This window comes from Juglans microcarpa x Juglans regia, chromosome 1S, assembly GCF_004785595.1.
Source record: "Juglans microcarpa x Juglans regia isolate MS1-56 chromosome 1S, Jm3101_v1.0, whole genome shotgun sequence".
Taxonomy (NCBI): domain Eukaryota; kingdom Viridiplantae; phylum Streptophyta; class Magnoliopsida; order Fagales; family Juglandaceae; genus Juglans; species Juglans microcarpa x Juglans regia.
The window spans coordinates 25,469,063-25,490,570 of NC_054595.1; the positions used below are offsets into that span (position 1 = coordinate 25,469,063).

Here is a 21,508-nt window from a genome sequence, read left to right on the forward strand (position 1 = left end):
AATCAATTTATAGACCACATTACAAAGACTGATAGGCCTATAATCACAAACTTTAGACGGAGACTTCTTTTTTGGGATAAGAGTGATATATATGTGATTTAAGGAGGTTGGAAAAGAACCTGTATTTAGTGCATCCAAGACATCTGAGATCACGGTTTCACCCACCACATGCCAGTGTTTTTGGAAAAACACTGGGGACATACCATCTAGACCCGGGGCTTTGGTGGGGTTCATTTGTTGTAGAGCTACCTTCACCTCTTCAGCAGAATAAACCTTGCTCAACTCCTCATTCATACTGTTATCCACCCTACCAGCTAGAGACTCCAGAAAAGTCAATGAGCCCTTCGGGTTTGAAGTTGTGAACAGATTTCTGCAATAGTCAATGAAAGCATGTCCCTTCCTTCCGACTCATGCCACACCCCATTTTCATCTTGGAGTTTGCCTATCGTATTCTTCTTTCACCTTCGTGAAGCCTTCATGTGAAAGTACTTGGATTTGTGATCCCCTTCTTTGAGCCACAAAGCCCTTGATCGTTGTCTCCACATAACCTCCTCCCTTTCAAGCCATTTATGTACCTCAACTTGTGCTATCTCAGATTCCTTTCTATTGTTCCCCAAATGGTCAGTTTCATGAAGCCTTAACAGGTTCTGTTTTGCTTGAGAAAGATTTTTTTGCACATGCCCAAATGAATGTCTATTCCATACAGCCAACTGATGACCACACGACTTTAAAAGTTGCATCACCTCAACCATTTTTGTTTGACTTGTACTTCTTCCCCAGATATTTTTGATAATTTCCTCACATGCTGGCTCACCTACCCACATAGCCTCAAACTTAAACATTCGCCTCCTTTTGGAACACTCCCTGACCCCTTCCACATCAACCCATATAGGAACATGATCTGAATATGCCACCAATCCATGTGTAACAGTAGCATGAGGAAACTGATGCCACCAATCTGAATTTGCTAGACCCCTATCAAGCCGCTCACTGATACATTGAACCCCTTCTCTGCAATTACACCAAGTAAATGGGTACCCATGAAAACCCAAATCCCTCAATCCACACTCTTCCACTACCTCCTGAAAAGCTATAATTTGCCTCTCGAGGCTAGGTCGTCCACCCCTCTTCTCATGGTGGTGTAAAACCTCATTAAAATCCCCTAGTATCAACCACAGATCCCCACTATTACGGCTTAGGGATCGAATCAAATCCCATGTTCCGTGACGTAAGTTAGAATCTGGGTTGCCGCAAATTCCTGTTAAAAACCAGCAACTATTCCTTCCAGAATCACATTTTATCACCGCATCAATATGGGAAGTAGAGTAATTGAGAATAGATAAATCAATATCCCTTCCCCAAAGCATTGCTAAACCCCCTTTTCATCCAATAGAGCCAATTGGTAAACAATTTAAAAAACCAAATCTGCACTTACAGTTTTCGAACTCCCGAACCGTGAGCCTAGTTTCCTGCAAGAACAGTACATTAGGACCTTCCCTCTTGATCAAGTCACAGAGGGTACGAATACCACGTGGGTTCCCAAGCCCAAGGGCATTCCAGCTCATGATCTACATTGGTCTCGGTGGCGCTAGACCCCAATCGCCACTGATCCATCTGCTGTTGAGATCGCATCCTTATCCGCAGTAGACAAAGAGAGATTACGCCTTTTTGCCAAACTACACTCAGATTCTGCTCACAAGTCTTCTTCCCCATGGATTCTTCGTTTCCTTGAACCAGATAGATTGCATTTTGTGCCCTTTTTGTTTTCTGCCGTTTAGTGTATGGACGAGACCCGTTTCCACCTTCTACTATGAAGGTCATCTGGCTTTGCCTTTTGGACTAAGCCCTTCAGTACAAGCCCTTGGGCCCCTAAAAGCCCCTCAATTTGCTTCCCCACATTAGACTTCCCCTTGGATAGCTTCGTGATACCAGGCCCAGCTATCTCCAGCCCATTTTCGCTGATAAGTCATTCATCACTTCCTATCACTTCCTAAATTGAAATAACTCGTTCGAACGCAACATATTCTGTTCGAACTAACCATTGTAATGTAACTTGACCGTTTAAATTAGGAAAATCTCTATTCGAACAGTATGTTCTGTTCATTCGAACAAGCAATTTGTGGTCATTCGAACAAATTTAATTTGTTCAAATAGAATTATGTCTGTTTGGCAACTGAGCGTTCGAACGGGAATACATCAAACAGACATGGCTGAGTCGACTCAAACCTGAACCAAATAACCTAATCTAGATGTTAATCTTTGTTTTAATCGATAGAAATGGTTAAGGAGTGAAGCCCTTTCTACCTAATATTTTGGTGTTAGGTTGCCGAAAAAACCAAAGTGGGGGATTTCGCATTCGAAATCCATACCCCCCAAACAAAATCCATTCAAAAAAAAATTGTCACAATAGAATAGGAGACTTGCTATTCAAAATCCATACCTCTTAGAAGTTTGAACATGGGCTTGCTACAACGGATGAGTGGTGGATGAGTGGCGAAGATGTGAAGGGGCGATCTGAGTGTTAACAGTGCAGGGTTGTTTGAACTGGGCACGATAATGGCAATCTATTCGAACTAGGTATATGATGTATGTGACGTCTCGTTCGAACAGGAAAAAACTTTGTTCAAACGGTTATTATACTTATAAATGTTGTTCAAACAGACAAGAATTCTATTCGAACGATGATTATACTAATATATTTCTAATTATATTACTAATACTAATATATAATAATACTAATATTACAAAGTACAAAATTAAAAAAAATAATACTGATAATAGTATTATAATACTTGTATTTAATATACTTAGTATATTATTTATAATATACCTATTCTATTACCTATAACATACTAAGTACTTAGTATATATTTTATACACTTAATTATATAGCTACTATAATGTAAGTATTATATATAGTTACTATATAGCTATAACTATTATAAGTTATGATAACTATACAAGTTAATATAATTACTATTATATTACTAATATAATTACTAATATAAGTATTATATAGCTACTATAGTATAAGTATTATAACACTAACTTTAGTTACTATATAATTACTATTAAGTATATATATATATATATATACTATTTAATATAGTATAAGTATTATATATAGTATGTATATATTATAGATTACTATATTATATATTATAGATTATTACAAGAATATATTAATAATCTATACTATATTAAATATTAGACCAAAACTATATTATATATTATCAATTATAATATAAAATAGTTTCTATAGTATATTTATGTATATTATACATTATAGATTATTAATCTTTTATATATAATAGATTATTATAATTATATATATATATACTTATAAGTATAATAATAATAATATTAGTTCGAATAGAATAAAGTCCCGTTCGAACGGATTTTATCTCGTAGAACATATTTTGCACTCTAATTAAAATTATTAATACTTAAAATATAATAAACATAAGAATTAGAAATACTTAAATTAAAATATATACTGATAAAATATTTAATTACAAAACTATAATGTATAATTAAAACATATTTGTGATTTAGAATATGGTTGGTTTACTATTTAGGTGCTGGATTTTAGAGTTATTTTTACATGCAGCTAAACCTTAGACCCGTTCGAGAGTTGTGACCAAATATTCTCTTAAAGAATGTTTGGGTACAACTCTTGAATTGTCCAAAGTGAACAGTTTGAGATTTTATCATCTATATGACAGATATATTCAGTTTAAACTCTTTTGTTAGTCAATTTAAATTTTGGTTTAGCATTTTCTTACATTCTTCGGGTATGTGATCTATAAGTTTCTCGGCCCATGAATAGGGTCGACGACTTATCATGACTAGCATACTTAGAGAATTATAGAGAAATGCTGCCAAAGTTTTTACTAACAGTAAAGTTTTGGACTGAGTATATATGCAGTATAGATGATAGTCTCTCGAATGAGATAGGACCAACTACCTTATAAAATAGATGGTAATTAAACAAGTATATTAGAATATACTCTTGATAGTGTTTATCCCATGAAATGGATTTTTTTTTTTTTTTTTTTTTATAGCGGCTGACGAGTAACGAAAATACGATGGATAGGAGTTGGATGTTGTTGACTTGAGCGAAACTATAAAGAGTATGCACGAGGGGTTAAGTTTTTTTTTAAGAGTTTGCTCGCATGAGTGTTGACAATCAAAGATTTATAAGATGTCCGTGCAAAAAGTGCAAAAATCTTAGTTCTTATAATTTGATGTTAGTAGAGGATCATTTATTAGTGTGTAACGATGAATATTTTGTGAGTGTCAATACATCTCGCACATGGTATGATGACGATCCTTTTGTTCTTGCTTGCCAAACAAATCAAGTCTTTTATTTAGATGATTTGGAGTACAGGAACCCATGGCTGGTAGTGGAGAAGTTTGCACCAAGAAATGCACATGATTACATTCCAAAGGCAGACGAACCACATGAAGAAGTTGATAGTCCAGCAAATGAAGAAGCATATCAAGAAAATGAATTAGGCATCAATTTATTTGTTGATCTAAGCCAATATGACATGGTCCCATTGTGTAGAGAAGATGTTCAACCCGAAGTAATTGATGATGAAATGTCGAAAGAAGATGAATCAACTAAAGTGTCTAGTGAGGATGAGAGTGACTTGTCCAGCAAAACTGATAGTGAATGAATTTCAAACAAATATTTTTGTAAGTATTATGCTTATAAATATCCATAACGTTTGTTCGAATAATAATTTGTTACAATTTTAAACAGATATGCCTCCCAAACGCAAAGCAACATGTGTGCCATCCCCATCCATTACCGACTCCCCGTGTGGTTCACCTGCCATCAATAACGGAACAACATCACCAAATCCAGAACAAAATATTTATCAAATTAAATATCACATTTTATGCTCAATTTACGTAATATATATTTATAAAATAAAATAACTTAATTAAAATATATGTTTTAATTACTGTATATATAGTTGTTGTAAGCTAGTGCCGAGGTCGAGGTACTACGACAGGTGTCTGCATAGAGAAAGTAAGGAAAATGGATAAAATTAAAGTTGATATTTTTGATTATCTCACTGGTGGCTCCGGAGATTCGGCAGTGTGGCTTGCTTCTTATGTTGGTACGCTTACTCGTACGTATGCATCGATGGTTACATCCTTCTGGTCTAAAATTCCCCAAGATGTGAAAGACCACATCAAAAATCGTTGCTTGGTAATAAGCTACACCTCAAGCAACTAAGTATATAACATGTTAATTTAAAGTTACTTTGTATTTATACTAATTGATTATAATTTTTGAAATGACGAGTTTGAATTTAATTTCAGCCGATGAAATGATTGATTAACGGTTGAGGAACTGATGTCGAATGCATTCCGGAGGTACAAAGGTCGATGTCATGCACACTATAAGAATTTCAGTACTACAATAGAGACGTGCCAAAATTCATTCCAAGCAATGCCACCCAAAGAATGAGAGAAGGTTTGTGATATGTTTGAAGATCCTACTTCTCACGTAATTTCGCTGCTATCTTTTTTTAATAGTATATGATAAATGTATTAAACATATAAACATAATTGTTTTTTTAGCAATGGAATACTATGAACCAAACAAATAGATCAAAATTAACGATACGTCATCATGCGGGTTCTCGATATTTTTAACGTTTGTCTAAAAAATGGCAAGTTATTCTCGTCCCCGTTAAATATTAACATATAATACACTTTTTTAATTGAAGTTCTAATATAGATTTTCTTTTTGCAGGAAGAATAAAATTATGATGACTACGATCTGACCCAATTGTATGCTAAAGTACATAAAAATCGTGATGGTGTTTGGACCAGTCCTGAAGCAGAGACAAATTATGTAAGTTTAAATTTCTTTAATTCCATTGTCTAATAATATTTTTGTTACTTATACTAACTTTAATGTTTTTATTTTTGTAGGACAAGATGATATCTTTTAAGGAAACTACTATAGATTTGACTGATGAATCATCTATTAACAATGCTCAGATCATCCTCTTCTCGAACCAGATCGAATGATGACAAGTCTAAAGAATTGGAGAAAGCAACACTTGAGATAATACTATTGAGGTCCAAAGAAAAAGAGTTGTTAACTCGAGTAGATCAAGCAGCATATTTAAAGGCGAGATTTGAAGAGAGAATGCAGTTGAATAACCAAAAAATGTTTGAATAGTTCTAGTCAATGATGTCCCAAAACTCTATGCCACCACGACAATCTTAAAATTTATTTTTTCTTTAATTGCCTTTATATTATGATATTCCAAAACATTTGAACAATTAATGTTTGAACTATAATTTGTGTAATATTAGATAGTATTTTTAATTAAATTCTAATTCGTATGATTAATACTATCCGAACGGTAAATTACCATTTATAAATCTATTCGAACAAAAACAAACTCATTCGAATAAAAACTAACCAATTTAAACGACATCCGAGAAATACAGTCTGTACGGACATTGGAACAATAAAATATTTGTTCGAACAACATTAACATGCAAAACCTCGTTCGAACAGATATAATTTTTGAAAATAAAATTTTTGGTCGAACGAATAGAATTTATGTTCGAACACAAGTCATTTGAAAATTTTATTAGTTCGAACGCAAAAAATCTATTCGAGCACTCTGTTCGTTCAAACAGGCCGATCAAATATGGTCAGTAGGTCGAATAAACATTTCATATTGTTCGAATGGATGTGTCGGTTTGAACTTGAAATATTCCATTTGAACAATTTATTGAGACGAAATTGGTTCGTCTAAAAAAAAAAGTTTCATTCAAACAGTTTCGACTGATTCCACCCAATTTCATGTCTAAGAATGATTTTTTGAGATGTCTCCAAAAACCTTTTGAGACGGTCTTTCCGAGACAAAATAGATATGAAATTTTGTCATCTCCAAAATTAATTTAGGATGAAATTTGGGTACTTTTAGACAATTTTTTGTCTCAAAAAATCTAATCTCTTGTAGTGTGTATATATACACTGAAATACTAATATTATTCACTTTCTTATCTAAAAAAGAGAAGGATACAATTTCTGTTAATCGTGACTTGTCATGTACTGCCCAATCATTATTTTGAAGCCTAATAAAAAACAACCTGATCAATTCAATATCTTAACAGAAACAAATTCCCCAGATAAATACTGAACTAATTCAGTCATAAAATACTATCAAATTATATTCATGACTTAGTTAAAGTACTTAATTATGAGAAAATAATTAAACGGTACTTTGATTTAAATACTTGCTTAAAGCAACAGATCAAGTACACTAGGCCCGAATCGAAGTACGCACACCCATTGACTTCATATAATTAATTATGAGCAAGAAAACCTCGATCGAGAATAAGTATTAAAAATCAACTTGTTTAGTATAATTGGTTCGATCGATCGGAGAGATCGAGTATCTATATATATATATATATATATATATATATAGAGTACTACTATGGACTTTGTCAAGCTCTTGAATGATCATGATATATATATATATATATATATATACACTCACTCGTCACAAGCCCGCGACGTTGACATGATCTAATTAGCGAGCTGGTACATATGTTTGATGTGTACGTACTTGTCCTAGCTAGCTAGCTCTTTCCTAGAAAAAAACATGTGAGACTGACCAATACAAAGAAACTTACATACTTCCTCTGGCAGCCCACATCCACGTGCATTTAACATAAATTGTACGTGATACTATGTTTCTGATGTTCCATATATAGAATGGTTGATTTTGATTTCGTTTGTCACCATCTAAAGATAAGTAATTAATTAAGATACATTTGAGTGATCATATACTCCAATGTACACATATGTGATTTTAGATCAATCTATATATAATGGTCCTGTAACATATATATGATAGATTGAATTTAACGCATATCCATATGATCAACCTTCACATGAGTACCATTGATATTGCAGGAGCTGATCATTTTCATGAAATGTTTAAAAAATCTGAATTTTAAAATTTTTCAATATAACACATAATCAGTGTGGTACGTGTAGTACTACTGAGTCATGTGCGGCTTACTTCTTTTAAATTTCTTGACCAAGTATTTTGTTTTCAAAGTCAATATGGATCGTTACAAGTATGTTAATTAATCAGCCAGAAAAGAAATTTAATATTAAAAAAATACTATTTCAGTGTTTTCCCAGAATTATGGAGACTTGGTCATTTAGCAAATCGGTTGACTGTGTTAATTAACGTTTGTCAAGTGGAATGTCCGCATCCTCAAAGAAATAAAGAAAAACCGATGCGCAGAACTGTCTGTATCAATTTGTCAGCTCTCTCAAGAAATGTATGTCACAATATTAAAGATAAAATCTAATCTCCCGGCTTGACGTGATAGGTTAAATTATAAAATTATATTTATTATAAAATAGATCTAATATATAATATATAGTCGTATTAATTTATGAGGCTTATTTTTGTGGAATATATTTTATATATATAAATTCAGATTTTTTTTTTCAGAAATAGTGGTGATATATATAAGGGTTCTGTTTCTAGATCTATGTAAAACGTTTATTTTATGAAGATTATTTTAGTAAATTAGTTTTTAAGAAAACCAATGTTTTTCTGGTGGTGGTTGTCCCATCAGAATATTTTTCTAAAACCGCTTTTTATTGTTTGGTAAGTGTAATCTTTTACGTAAATGTAAATTTTTTGTGTGATATGTATATATTAATTCGTCAACTTTTGCTTCTATAATAAACTTTTTATGTACTAGTTAGTACTGTTAAATACCAAAATCTATGTGCATGTAGTTTGTCTTAAAGTCAAGTTGCAATTTGTGAATTTTGATTGAGCTTTTACTCTATGTGCTTTTAAGATTGATTTAATTAGTAATTTTGTTAGAAATTAAACTATTAACTATATTAACGTGACAAGCACATGACATGTCACATCTCATAAAATTAAAAGAAACCTTAAAAATATAAATAAAAACTTCAAAGAAACTGCAGTGTGGTTGTTCAACAGACTTTCACAATTGTTGTTGTTCTTCCAAAATCATCATTGTCGATGGTGGAGTGTGCTACGTGATAAAAAGCTAGAGCAACACCCCCGAAATAGTAGATCATGTCCCAGGATCAGGAGATGCGGCAGATGATCGACTAAAGCGGTCGACTTGATAGCGACGGCACGACACAGAGCTCATCACTTCGACGCTTCGTTTCTATGATAGTATTATGACATCCTTGACTGGGTTGCACGAGCTACTCGATAGATTAGGATAGCAATTATCATAGTTTTGCATGTACTTGGGGAGCTCTGTCTCCAGTACTAGTTATGTTGTAGATCTGTTGGACAAGTACTGTAACCTTTTAGATATTAGATTATATTATGAATATCATAAAGTATGTTTATGTTTTTGGGATACATTACTTCTGGTACATAGTATTGTTAAAAAAAAAAAATTATCTGCTGTGAATATTACATATTGTTAGTTGCATGCTCTGTGCATTGCATCTTTATCTGTTATGAACGAGGGCGGGTAATCTTGTATTGCATGTTCAGATGCTTCAAGTTCAGTCAAATCTCAAGCAGGATTTGGGGGCGTTACATCCCAACCATGCCATATGATCGTAGAACACATCACTATCATGTGCACGATGAGCAATACCATAAGAGAGATAAATCACATAGTCAACTACAAATAATTAATCCACAACTCTCAAATAGTATTTTAAGACCATTTCTCTCCATGCGCAATCTTATGTGCAGTAACCTTCCAAAAAACATGCGCCTACCAAAAGATTCTGCTTTTATATATAAAATCCTTTGCACAACTATGAAATTAGCGATTCATCACAATCTCACTTAGGGTTAAACTCAAAATATAAATCTTAAATTTTAGTCAGCAAGTTCAACTGTGACTTTTAAGAATCTACAAGATGACCACAAATATCATTCAACAAACTTAATTTGCGACTTCAATAGTTCATATGAATCTCATGTACTCAACAACATCATGTGAGATAACCAACCTTTATTTTTCATTAAGGGTAAAGCGAATAGGGTCTTTGCCTCTAAGGACAATCACAACAGTTTAGCCATTACTTCCAATGACTTGTCCAAATCGCATCACAAACTTAATCAAATAAGTCATATTTACCATGTAATGAAATCTCAACCTCTAACTCCTATGAGCAAACTATAATGGCAACACCAAATAATATAGGCAAAAATAGATTCTTTGGTATTCACCATCTCATTAATTGTCAATGGATTTTGAATAAGAACTTCTAGAAATTGTTTTTTCTCGTAAACAATATCACAAAACATGAAGTTTGAGTTACTTTTTACAAACCCACATCCACTAGCTCGTAGTCTGGAAAGCCACTAAATAGGTGACAATTAATGATCTAACACAACAGATTGACTTATCTCTTAGGGGGACACTTTTCTAAGATTATCAAAAGTGTCTTAAGAACGTATTTTATTCAATAGGTCATCAATAATAATGACTAGGTACATTGGATATTTTTGAACAAATGGTTGATTTAGGCCGCATGAAAATAATACCAGTAGTATTCATATGCTTTTTATACCAAAATAGTACAAGTAACAACATGCACTCAAAGTACTTCGTGCCTAAACATCACAAAACCTAACCATCTAATTTGGCTACAAGAATCAACTATTTAACTCATTATAGAAAAAGTTTCATCAAATGTGTGATCAATGGTTATCTGTAGGCAACTCAGCTAGTGCCAAGAGATGGATTTATACCTCTATCATCTCTACTTTTTCTTTGTTAATCGGATCAATACCCTAGGTTGAATCATATAAGTGGAGTGAATCTAAAATTTTATGTTAAGATTTCTACTATGTGAATTCAATACTTTTAGCGGAGCACATATTACAAATATTCTATTCTAGTTTCTAAACGATGAGATAATACTGATATATAGCCACCACACTATTTATGAGAATCTTATATTCTAGTGAGTTTTGAGAATCACTATTACTAGTGCTACACCCTCATTCAAAGGTATACTCCCATACTTCCACTATTTTCGGCAATTTTTTGTTTCAAAATTTTGAAAATATTTATATTAAGGTAATGTGTGACAAAATGTTCTTTAAAAATTATTCTTTAAAAAAATATTAATTAAATCCACAATACCCAACTCTCGCCTAAAATATGAGTAATTTTCTTGACTCCACAAAAATATTCAAACTTAGATCCTCCATAATCTTAAGAATTCATGTTTGCCTAAAATAATCAATTGGCCTTACTTAAAGGCAAATGAACTTCATTTAAGGAAGACATGTTAGAATTAAGGTTGCAACCCCATATTACATCAACCTAAGTGTGATGTAATAACTGTTTTGTGTCATAATTTACTTATAACTCAATTCTTAGCAAGTAATAACATTGTGAGATAAATGTTCTCATCATATAACTCATACAATTGTGATTGGAAAAAAATATTTTATATGATGAGACAACTTTTCTTATTCCATATCCTTAGTATGCATGTATATGAGCTTTAACATAGAAAATGCTCATATTTCATTTTCTCGTTGACTCTGCTAAACTAGAATACAACGGAAGCGTTTACCTCTAGCAGCAAATCTCAGATCGAGTGTGACTGATCAACGGACTTTCACAATCGTTGTTGTTCATCCGAAATCATTATCGTCAATGGTGGAGTGTGCTATATGAGTATATGGAAGAAAACCATAGCAATATCCACATATTTCACGGCCTAAGATACCAGGACTAGAGAGACACACATTTGGGAGAGAGGTTTCTATTTGTGCATGAAGTGCTTCATTCAGAGGGAGAGGGGCTTTATAAATAGTCCATCTAAGTATAATTCCGGCTGGTCTTAGCCATTAAGGCTCATGAAGTGCCTATTAATTAGCCACTTTATAACCCCTAGCCAGAGGAAGGGAAGGAGTACCCATAGTGGGCTCCCCTTTACTACATATTGAAAATATGTTTTTAGAACTTTTGAGCCGAGATCAATTTCCAAAACAGAAATTTAGTTTTTCATTCACCAAAATCATTTTCCGTTTGACTTATATTTCCAAGCATATTCAAACATTAATGAAAACCATGAAATTATATTTCTAAAAATTGTTTTACAGCAAAACAAACCGACTTATAACTTAAAAGCATTTGGAAATTAACCGTGGTGAACATTCATTCAGGTAGCAGAAGTGCGCCTGCAGACGGGTTGATGTATAGGGATATCATTTGTTTATGATGATCTTGCCAGATTAATTGCTTATATATTTTACAACCTGCAACTTGCAAAAATCTGAGCTTTTCATATTTTAAATTCGAAGAGATGAAATCAGGAACATGTCTTCTGAGTAGGGGTGGGCGCAATTCGTGTTTGCATGTAGGTTGTCATGTTTGGATCATGTTAAGCCATGAATAATAGACTATATGGGTCAACTCGAACTCAACCTGTTTAATTAAACGAGTCAGACTCTAAAATCCAAACACATGACCCGTTAAATAATGAGTGATACAACACGACTCATTTAATCCATTTCAACTCATTTAACCCCTTTCATATCAATTGGTTGATTTAACCCATAAATTTTATTTTTTAGCCCAACTAATATAATATATTTAATTATATAAATCATTCACAATTACAACTGGATTTATATATGATAAAATATTTTATTATCAACATCCAAACAAATAATATATTAGAAAATTTAATATTCTCATAAAATAAAATTACATATTAACAAAGAAAACTTAATAATTTGAGATATTAATTAGTAGTCAAATACTAATATTAATATTACATCCCAAAAATAAAAATAAAAAAGCATATAAAATTTAAAAATAGAATTAATTCTTGTAAAAAATGAAAGTCAAGTTTTGACCGGATCCGAAGCAGAATTAAGTTTTTTTTTTTTTTTTTAAAGGAAGAGCCGGTAGCCACACACATAGCTGCCTCATCCTAAGTTTATTAAAAAAGCCATTACTTATGGCGGAAGAATACCGTGGTAACATTATTACACTTATGGGTTTACAAAATATAACTCTATAAACTAATCCAAAACCAAGTGTCAAAACAAACCAATAACACCATAATAAACCAGCAAAATGCTAATTCTAACAAGCCTAAAACAAATAAAACAAAGCAAAATTGATGCTCTTATTCTGTCCATAAGCACCTTATTGACCGCCTATAGGAGAAAAGAACATATTTCCTTCTTAAATATGGCAAACCGCCCTTATCAAGTGGAATCCTCTAGCCGTCCGTGGAAGCTCCAAAGCAAAATAATAAGTAAATTACTCCCTTTTGCACCAGATTTAGCCAAAAAATCAGCAATTGGATTCCCTAAAGATGTGTCTACTAGTGAAACAAATCTGACCAAGAGAGTTCAGGATTTCTTCACAATAATCTTCTAGATACCACAAACCACACCTACGACTTCCAATCCAGTCAATAATCAATTTTGAATCCATCTCAATCTCAATAGCATCAAAACCCATACACCTAGCACGTCTCAAGCCATAAAGCAAGCCCATAACCTCAGCATGGTTTATTAGAACCACAACCAATAGGCACCTAAGTTATTTGATTAAACGTATGAAATTAGTACGTATTTCGAGTCGTTTTATCATTTTCTTACTGTGGATATATGTGATCAGTACGTACGTATTCGTTTAATTTTCGAGTACTCCATGTTTCAAATCCTTAATTTGTAGCACTACTGGAATCTTTATTATTCATGTTCACTTCATTTATTTACTTTCGAAAATATAGATAAATAGACAATCCAGCTCATGATAACTTGGGTACATATTTCAAACAAAATAGTCCCAATATTAGAACCACCCTGATGGGTGATCAATGGAGCAACAATATTATTCATCGATAGAAAATTACCGGAAAGCAGAAAATTTTATATGTACTTCAAGATTCGATACATGGCCGCCAGTTTCAATCTGTACGTACGTGCGTTAGACGTGCGCTTACCTTGCCAATGGATTGAGTTCAGTACCCAGATCCATGTTGATCATTTTCATGGATTCTCTGGAATCGCCCTCATTCGCTCGAGCTAATTCAGTTGCCATACACTCCTTTAGGTCCACCACTACCTGGCTCATGGTTGGCCTTTTCGTAGCAGTTGGAGATACACAACCCATTGCTATTTCAACGGCTTTCCAAACAGAGTTACTGTTGAAGTTTCCCTGCAACCTGGGATCAACAATATTTTTTATGTCCCCCTTGGCAAGCATGGACCTCACGAATTCACTTACGTGAGTCCTTGCCTCAGATCTTTCTATAGCGGGTCGACTCGTGATTATCTTCAGCAGAACCACTCCAAAGCTATAGACATCACTTTTCTCGGTAAACCTGTTTGTTATGTTGTACCTGCGCGTAAGTAAACAGAGCATGCACCTTACGTTTTCATCACCTTTGTTGCAATGTTGTTCACAAATAACTAAATGAGCGAAATACTGACTCGGGGTCAAGGTAGCCAGGGGTGCCAGCAACAACTGTAGAAACATGAGTGCCACTATCAGTAGGGAAAATCTTGGAGAGCCCAAAATCAGCCAGTTTTGCCTGCAGATTTTCGTTCAACAATATGTTTGAAGTCTTCACGTCTCTGTGGACTATAGGTGGCTTACAACCACAGTGCAGATACTCCAATCCTAAATTTCCCATTCCACACAATTCCATGGGTTCAGTTTTTTTTTTTTTTAAAAAAAAAAATTCCAAGTTAACTCTTTGCAGCATGCTACCTTTTGCAGCATCCGTCGCGATACGAAGTCTATCTTCCCAAGTCAAGGTTTTTGCGTTCCAATCTGCATCCATTAACAAAATTCTTAAGAAAAATGCTATTTGTAATTACAATTTTTATTTATATCTGTCAGCTATTTTTATATTGATCAAAACTTTGAAATTTAAAATTTAAAAAGAAAACTGATAAAATGAGTCTAAAAGTATAAGTATATATAGCACTACAACTTGATTCCTAAGCCTTTGACCATCAATGCCATTGCCATAAAATTCTGGAAAGGAATTTTTTTTTTTCCTGATTCCTAAAAATATCACGGAGATTTTCTTTTCTATATATCGAGGACAAAATTAAGTATAAAAAAGCTTAAATGTCTGCAATCTTTGCTAAATAATTTCATTATTCCCAAACCTGAAAGATGCGCTGCCAAGTCTCCGTTGGCCATGTACTCGTAAATGAGCCCCATGTTTGTTCCTTCATAGCAGTACCCAAAGGGGGTAGTCAAGTTTCGATGATGGACTCTCATAAGAAGTCTAACCTGTAAATTAGAATTACCATGTGATCCTAAGTTTAATATATAAATGTATACACCATAAATACATACATACATACATTCATGGTAGGTATGTATGTATGAATTTATATTAGCGAAAAGTTCTAATATTATGAGTGATGGTACGTGCCTCTGATTGAAACTGCTGATAACCTTGAACTGATGAATGAGAGAGCATCTTCACTGCAACTTGGGTGTTATCTATGTAGCCATGATAAACTGTTCCGAAGCCACCCCTTCCAAGAATTCTCTCAAAGTTGTTGGTAATTCTTAGTAGTTCAGAGTATGTAAATTGACGCTGTAAAGTCTCCAATGACATGATATTCTGCATGTTGGATTCAGAATCTACCATCGTATCTGAAAAACAAACATGGTCGCGTTAGGCATGACTTTTGTAAAGAGTGTTTTTTGTTTGTTTATATATTAGTCTTACGTACCGTGTTTTGTTCTCCTTTTAGTCCCCCAAAAGATAGCCACGACAATCAATGTGAGGACAATCAATCCACTGACGGCTGATGCTACTATTGGAATAACAGTGCTGTTTTTCTTCTTTTTGCAAGAACGGGACGCACATAGATCTGGATTTTCTCCCACGCTAGCAAAATAAGGCATGGAATTTAATTACAAAGCGATTATATTGATGTATCATTAATTAATTTTTAGATATTACAAATTTACAACTTGTGCTAGCTTTAGCTTCTTCGCTCGCTAGATATATACGATCGATAAATCAATTTCTTTGATGAATATCATACCTTAATGATAGTAAACCATTGTCCCTTCTTTCAATTAGCTCAAGTGGAACTGAACCTGTGAGCTTGTTTCGTTCTAAGTTTCTGCGAAGGCAGATCAATGATTATGATTTCCGCTTAATTCATGACCCAGTTCGAGTTTTGTTAGAATCAGTCTATTAATAAATAAAAAAAGGTCCAAGTAACTTACAAGACCCTCAAGTTTGGTAACTTAGACAGAAAATCAGGCACTGATCCAATCAAGCTATTGTTTAATAGATCCCTGTAATAAGGAATCATTACAATTTTGATATTGATTGCCGATCGAAAATAATTGTGAAGTAATTAGGATTTTTTATTAGAAAAATTCTATTCACAAGCTACATGTGGAATATGCACAATGTATGATCTCGCCTGTTGATATTGCAGGATTTAATTTATAAGAAAAATTTTCAAATTGAAATCTTACAAATTAAATCTGCATGTCACATATTCAATGATGTGAATGATGTGTTCTCCACATCAACTTATGAATAGATTAATTCTTTTTATTTATTTGATCATGCGAATTATTCATACTTACAAAGATTGTAACATTATGAGATTTGATATATCAGTAGATATCTCTCCGGTCAATCCACTGGAGGACAAGTTCCTGAGCAATTTACATTTTCCAAATTAGGGATAATTGAGAACAAGTAATTGGAAAGTGATAAAGCTGTTCAAATCAAGGAAGGAAACTTACAAGGATGTGATCCTGGGGGCATTATCAGCATCATAGCTACAATCTAGACCTTCCCACGAGTACACTTTCGGGGCACATGGATCTCCTTGCCAATTTCTCTTTATTCCATATGTTGATTTGATCTTGCTGATGGCATCAACTAAAAATTCTCATATACGTATATCCAATTAGTCAGTCAAATTTATGCAGATCAATAGAATGAAGTACGTACGAAACTGATAGAGAAAGCTTATAATTTGTGTGTGGAAGAACGTACCATCCGCTCGGGCTGTTTCTGGTTGCAAGAAATCTTTCACATAATACATCTCAACTGCGTTTAGGATGGGTGGAAGTGTTGAATTTTCCACTTTGACAATCGAGAAATTATACGTCCCTCCAGTCACGGGCGATGTACTGTACACAGTAGTTGTATACAGGTAATCAGGGACAATAGGTCCATGCCAGTATTCCCCATTGAGAGTAATGTTGAATGATCTGTACTGGTTGGGTTCTAGCTGTACGACTTCAGCAAAGTGCACGTAGATATAGATTTGGGTCTTTGGATCGTCTGGTTCCCAATAGATCAATTCCATGGGAGCGTTCTCATTTATTGGGGTTATTGCAGTACTCATGACAACAGATGGTGGTTGGTCATCATACTGACTTTGGGAATCAATGGTAAGTCCTGTGCTCAAGTCTTTCAAGTCAATGGAGTTATAGGGCGACTGCGAGGACGTTTTCCATTCATAGGAGTTATAGGGTATCCAGCGGCGATCATGCACATCGTCTGGGTACCTAATTAATCAAACACATATATTCAGTATAATAATCCCGGAGCAGAATGTATGTTTTATTGAAAAGTTTTGCAACTTATCATTCTCACACAACATATATTATACTTTTTTATTTTTAAATTTTTTATTTTATTTTATTTTTCTTAAACTAATTGAATTTTTCTACTTATTATTTATATACCACACATTTAATAAGAGAAAAAAAATAAAATAAAAATAAGACAAAGTGTTATGTGTAGGAATGATGAATATAATTTTTCTTTATTGAAAGAGAGACAATTTTCCACAGCTCAAACTTACTTCACAGCCAGAATATTCGTGAAAGATGTATTTACTTCTGCAGCAATATTAATGAAAATTTAGCAGTACTTGATCTCATATAGAATGACTTACCGGTATGCGTAATCGCTAGTTGAACCAGTGTCCGCGCGCCAAAGGAGTGCCAACGATCCAGATTTGGTCACGTACGAGTTGTTTTGTAATGGCCTGAACACTATTGTTGATATAAATGGTGTTCCTAGGCCGGTGTTTACGAGACAGACGTGTATATAGTTTCGAGATGCGACATGTATGACCTCCTTGTTAATACTAACGGATGCATTCTTCACCTTGACTGTAACCCACATGTTTGTCCCGAGATACAGATCGAATTCTGGTAAATTACCTTGATCTCCATCGTAATTCCCATGCAAGAAGGTTCCTCGTATCAAATATCTAGTGCCTCTTGTGATGTTAATGGTGTAACAGTTCCGGACTCCTTGAGGAAAGCTTCTGACAGTCCATACCTGCTGTTGAAGGGTATCTATCAATTCAGATGCTATGCTCCTACTAATACCAGTGTCTACGAAGTTGGCGTCTGAGACGTAATCTATGCCTGTTGTCGTTTCCTTGTATGTTGAATCTGCTGGCAACAACCCACAATCTATGCTTATGAAGCCTGAGACAGATCATAAAACAGAGAACAATATCTTAGATTTATGCATGCATGGTTAGCCCAACCAAAACCAATTAATACTGTACGTACGACAAGATTTAGAGCATGTCATACCTGATTGATCCTGGGCATGAACCAGAAGTAGTAGTATAAGAGACAAAACACCAAGTAATGCAAGGATGAGAGGTTGGAACCCCCCCATCACCAGAGAATTACTTTCTTTCTTGTTTATGGGAACAATTAATGTTGCGGACACGTAGAATATTTTATACTGCCAAAGTGTAGTACTGCCAATACGTACAGGAGGAGTACTTGAGCAACGAAGTCGTCAATGTCCTTGTCACTATATGTAGAAGGATTTTCCTGCCGATGACGGCTCATCGAATTCTTTAATTCACATGTTCACACCATGTTTTTAATAAAATTTTAGAGGCTAGAGCGAAAGACATATAATATATGATTATTACAGTGGATTTGGTAATTTGTACAATTATATTTATATATAAGTAAATATTCTTCATGCATTCTATTATCAGCTAGCGGCAATTGGATAACGTTATAACTCAAGAAAAAGTCTCCCATTGCTTTACAACGGCAAAGCCTTCGTTATTGATTAGTTTTTGCCAATAAACGGCTGAGTTTTGATCAAGAGATCTAACTGCTACTATGCCACTTCAGTTACACTGTTTACTTTGCCCCATTGACGTCCACGAGGTTAATTTATTGAAAAAATTCATTCAAAACAAAATGACGTCCAAAAATACATAAAAATGAATATTGAAATCCTAGGTTCTTTCTACTCATTTATGTTTATGTTTTTAATTTTTTTTTAATAAATCACATGATGTCACATCAATGAGACAAAGTAAGCAGTATAACTGTGGTGGCATAATAGCATTTGATCTATTTGATCAAACCTGTGGGCAGTAGTTAGAAATTCCTAAAAATTATCTCCTGTTACAATTATATATACGTACGTTTTTGCAATTTTTATGGCCGGGGCTTTTTCTTAAAATCAATTTTCCTTTTAAATGATCTGGTTAATTTTTCCAACACCAAGCATCAATATTATAATACTGCATGTTGCGAATATCCAATATTGTCTGCATGGATCAAATTTATTTACTTATTTAATTTTTAATATTCAAGAGAAAACCAAATATATAGTACAAATTGAAACAATAGATTTTTCAGGCTCATCATCATCCGCGTACTTAGCCACAATTTCATTACATTCATTGAAATAAGCGATTAATTTCATGCAAAATGTTAGTTGCACTTACAATTTTTACTTACATAATAATACAAGACTGAGTGGAGGCAAAGAAAAGGAAGAAAGGAAAATGAAATTAAGAAGAGGACGACTTGGGGGAGTGGAGGTAGAGATTCGAAAGAAAGCCTTGTATTAATTGGGTTGAAGACTTTGGGGTAGGCAAATACTAATAGGGGTTTTTGTAGTACTGAACACTTAATGTATTTCACATTTTATAGGTATGGGTATTATAATCGAATAATATTAGATATAAATTTCAAATAGACAAGTCTCCAACCGTAACATATAATGGTAGAATATTGAATTTAACGCATATCCATATGAACCTTCACATGAGTACCATTGATATTAATGCAGGAGCTGATTTTCATGAAATGTTTATAAATTCTGATTTTTAAAATTTTTTAACATACACATAATCAATGGTACGTGTAGTACTACTGAGTCATGTGTGGCTTACTTCTTCTAAATTTTTTGACCAAGTATTTGTTTTCAAAGTCAATATCGATCGTTACAAGTATGTTAATTAATCAGCCAGAAAAGAAATTTAATATAAAAAAAAAAATTATTTCAGTGTTTTCACGAAATCATGGAGACTTGGTCATCTAGCAAATCGGTTGACTGTGTTAATTAACGTTTTTCAAGTGGAATGTCCACATCCTCAAAGAAATAAAGAAAAACCGATACGTAGAACTGTCTGCATCATACTGTCAGCTCTTCCGAGAAATGTATATATGTCACAAAAGGATACGAAAAAACTAATAACGTGACTTGACGAGTTCTGTTAAATTTATACTTATTATAAAGTAGATTTAATATATTATATAAAATCTTTTTTTTTTTTTCAGAAATAGTAGTACTGCTATATGCATGCATGTAATTAAGGGTTTGTTTGTTTCTATGTAAAACGTTTATTTTATGAAAGATTATTTTAGTAAATTAGTTTTTAAGAAAGCAAATGTTTTTCTGGTGATGGTTATCACATCCGAATATTTTTCTTAAACGCTTTTTATTGTTTGGTAAGTGTCATCTTTTACTTAAATGTAATTTTTTTGTGTGATTTATATAATATTAATGCGTCAACTATCCTTTTGCTTCTGTAATAAACTTTTTATGCACTAGTTAGTGTTAAATACCAAAATCTATGTGCATGTAACTTTTCTTATAAAAGTCAAGTTGCAATTTGTGAATTTTAATTGAACTTTTACTATGAGCTTGTAAGATCGATTTAATTAGTAATATTGTTATAAATTAAACTATTAACGTGACAAGCTACATCTCATAATATTAAAAGAAACCTTAAAAATAAAAAATAAAAACTTCAAAGAAACTGCAGTGTGTTATTTGATATTAGAGAGTTAGAGAACAAGATTCATGTGTTAGAAAAACTAGATCAAAATACAGCTGAAGCGTTTACCTCTAGCGGCAAATCTCAAATCAAGTGCTGTTGTTCAACGAACTTCTACAATTGTTGTTGTTCGTCCAAAATCATCATTGTCGATGGTCGAATGTGCTACGTGGTAGAAAGGCAGAGCAACACCCACATGTTCCACAACCTTAAATGCCTAGACTAAAGATCAGATGCACATTTGAGAGAGAGATTTTCTGTCTGTGCATGAAGTGCTTCAACCGGGGGAGGGGATGGGCTATATAAGTGTAACCCCCCGGCTGGCCTTAAGTGGCTATTAAGGTGCGTCATAACCCTTAGCCAAGGGAGAGTGAAGG

General features: G+C 33.6%; 2 protein-coding genes across 2 annotated transcripts in view; one reads left to right on the forward strand and one right to left on the reverse strand.

Annotated features, from left to right (window-relative positions):
• Nucleotides 1–21,508, forward strand: part of LOC121246051 (mediator of RNA polymerase II transcription subunit 6-like) — a 70,843-nt gene that overhangs the window by 17,696 nt on the left and 31,639 nt on the right. The gene's annotated exons all lie outside the window — the stretch shown is intronic.
• LOC121247454 (probable LRR receptor-like serine/threonine-protein kinase At1g05700) lies at nucleotides 13,838–18,891 on the reverse strand. The gene is made up of 14 exons (XM_041145800.1): nucleotides 18,823–18,891; nucleotides 18,625–18,733; nucleotides 17,970–18,513; nucleotides 17,060–17,577; nucleotides 16,804–16,942; nucleotides 16,642–16,713; nucleotides 16,270–16,341; nucleotides 16,083–16,163; nucleotides 15,765–15,922; nucleotides 15,458–15,684; nucleotides 15,186–15,312; nucleotides 14,779–14,841; nucleotides 14,499–14,688; nucleotides 13,838–14,407 (listed from the first exon to the last, which is right to left on the reverse strand). Exons 1-14 carry the CDS (start codon nucleotides 18,889–18,891, stop codon nucleotides 14,005–14,007), a joined length of 2,772 nt encoding a protein of 923 aa, XP_041001734.1. The 3' UTR covers nucleotides 13,838–14,004.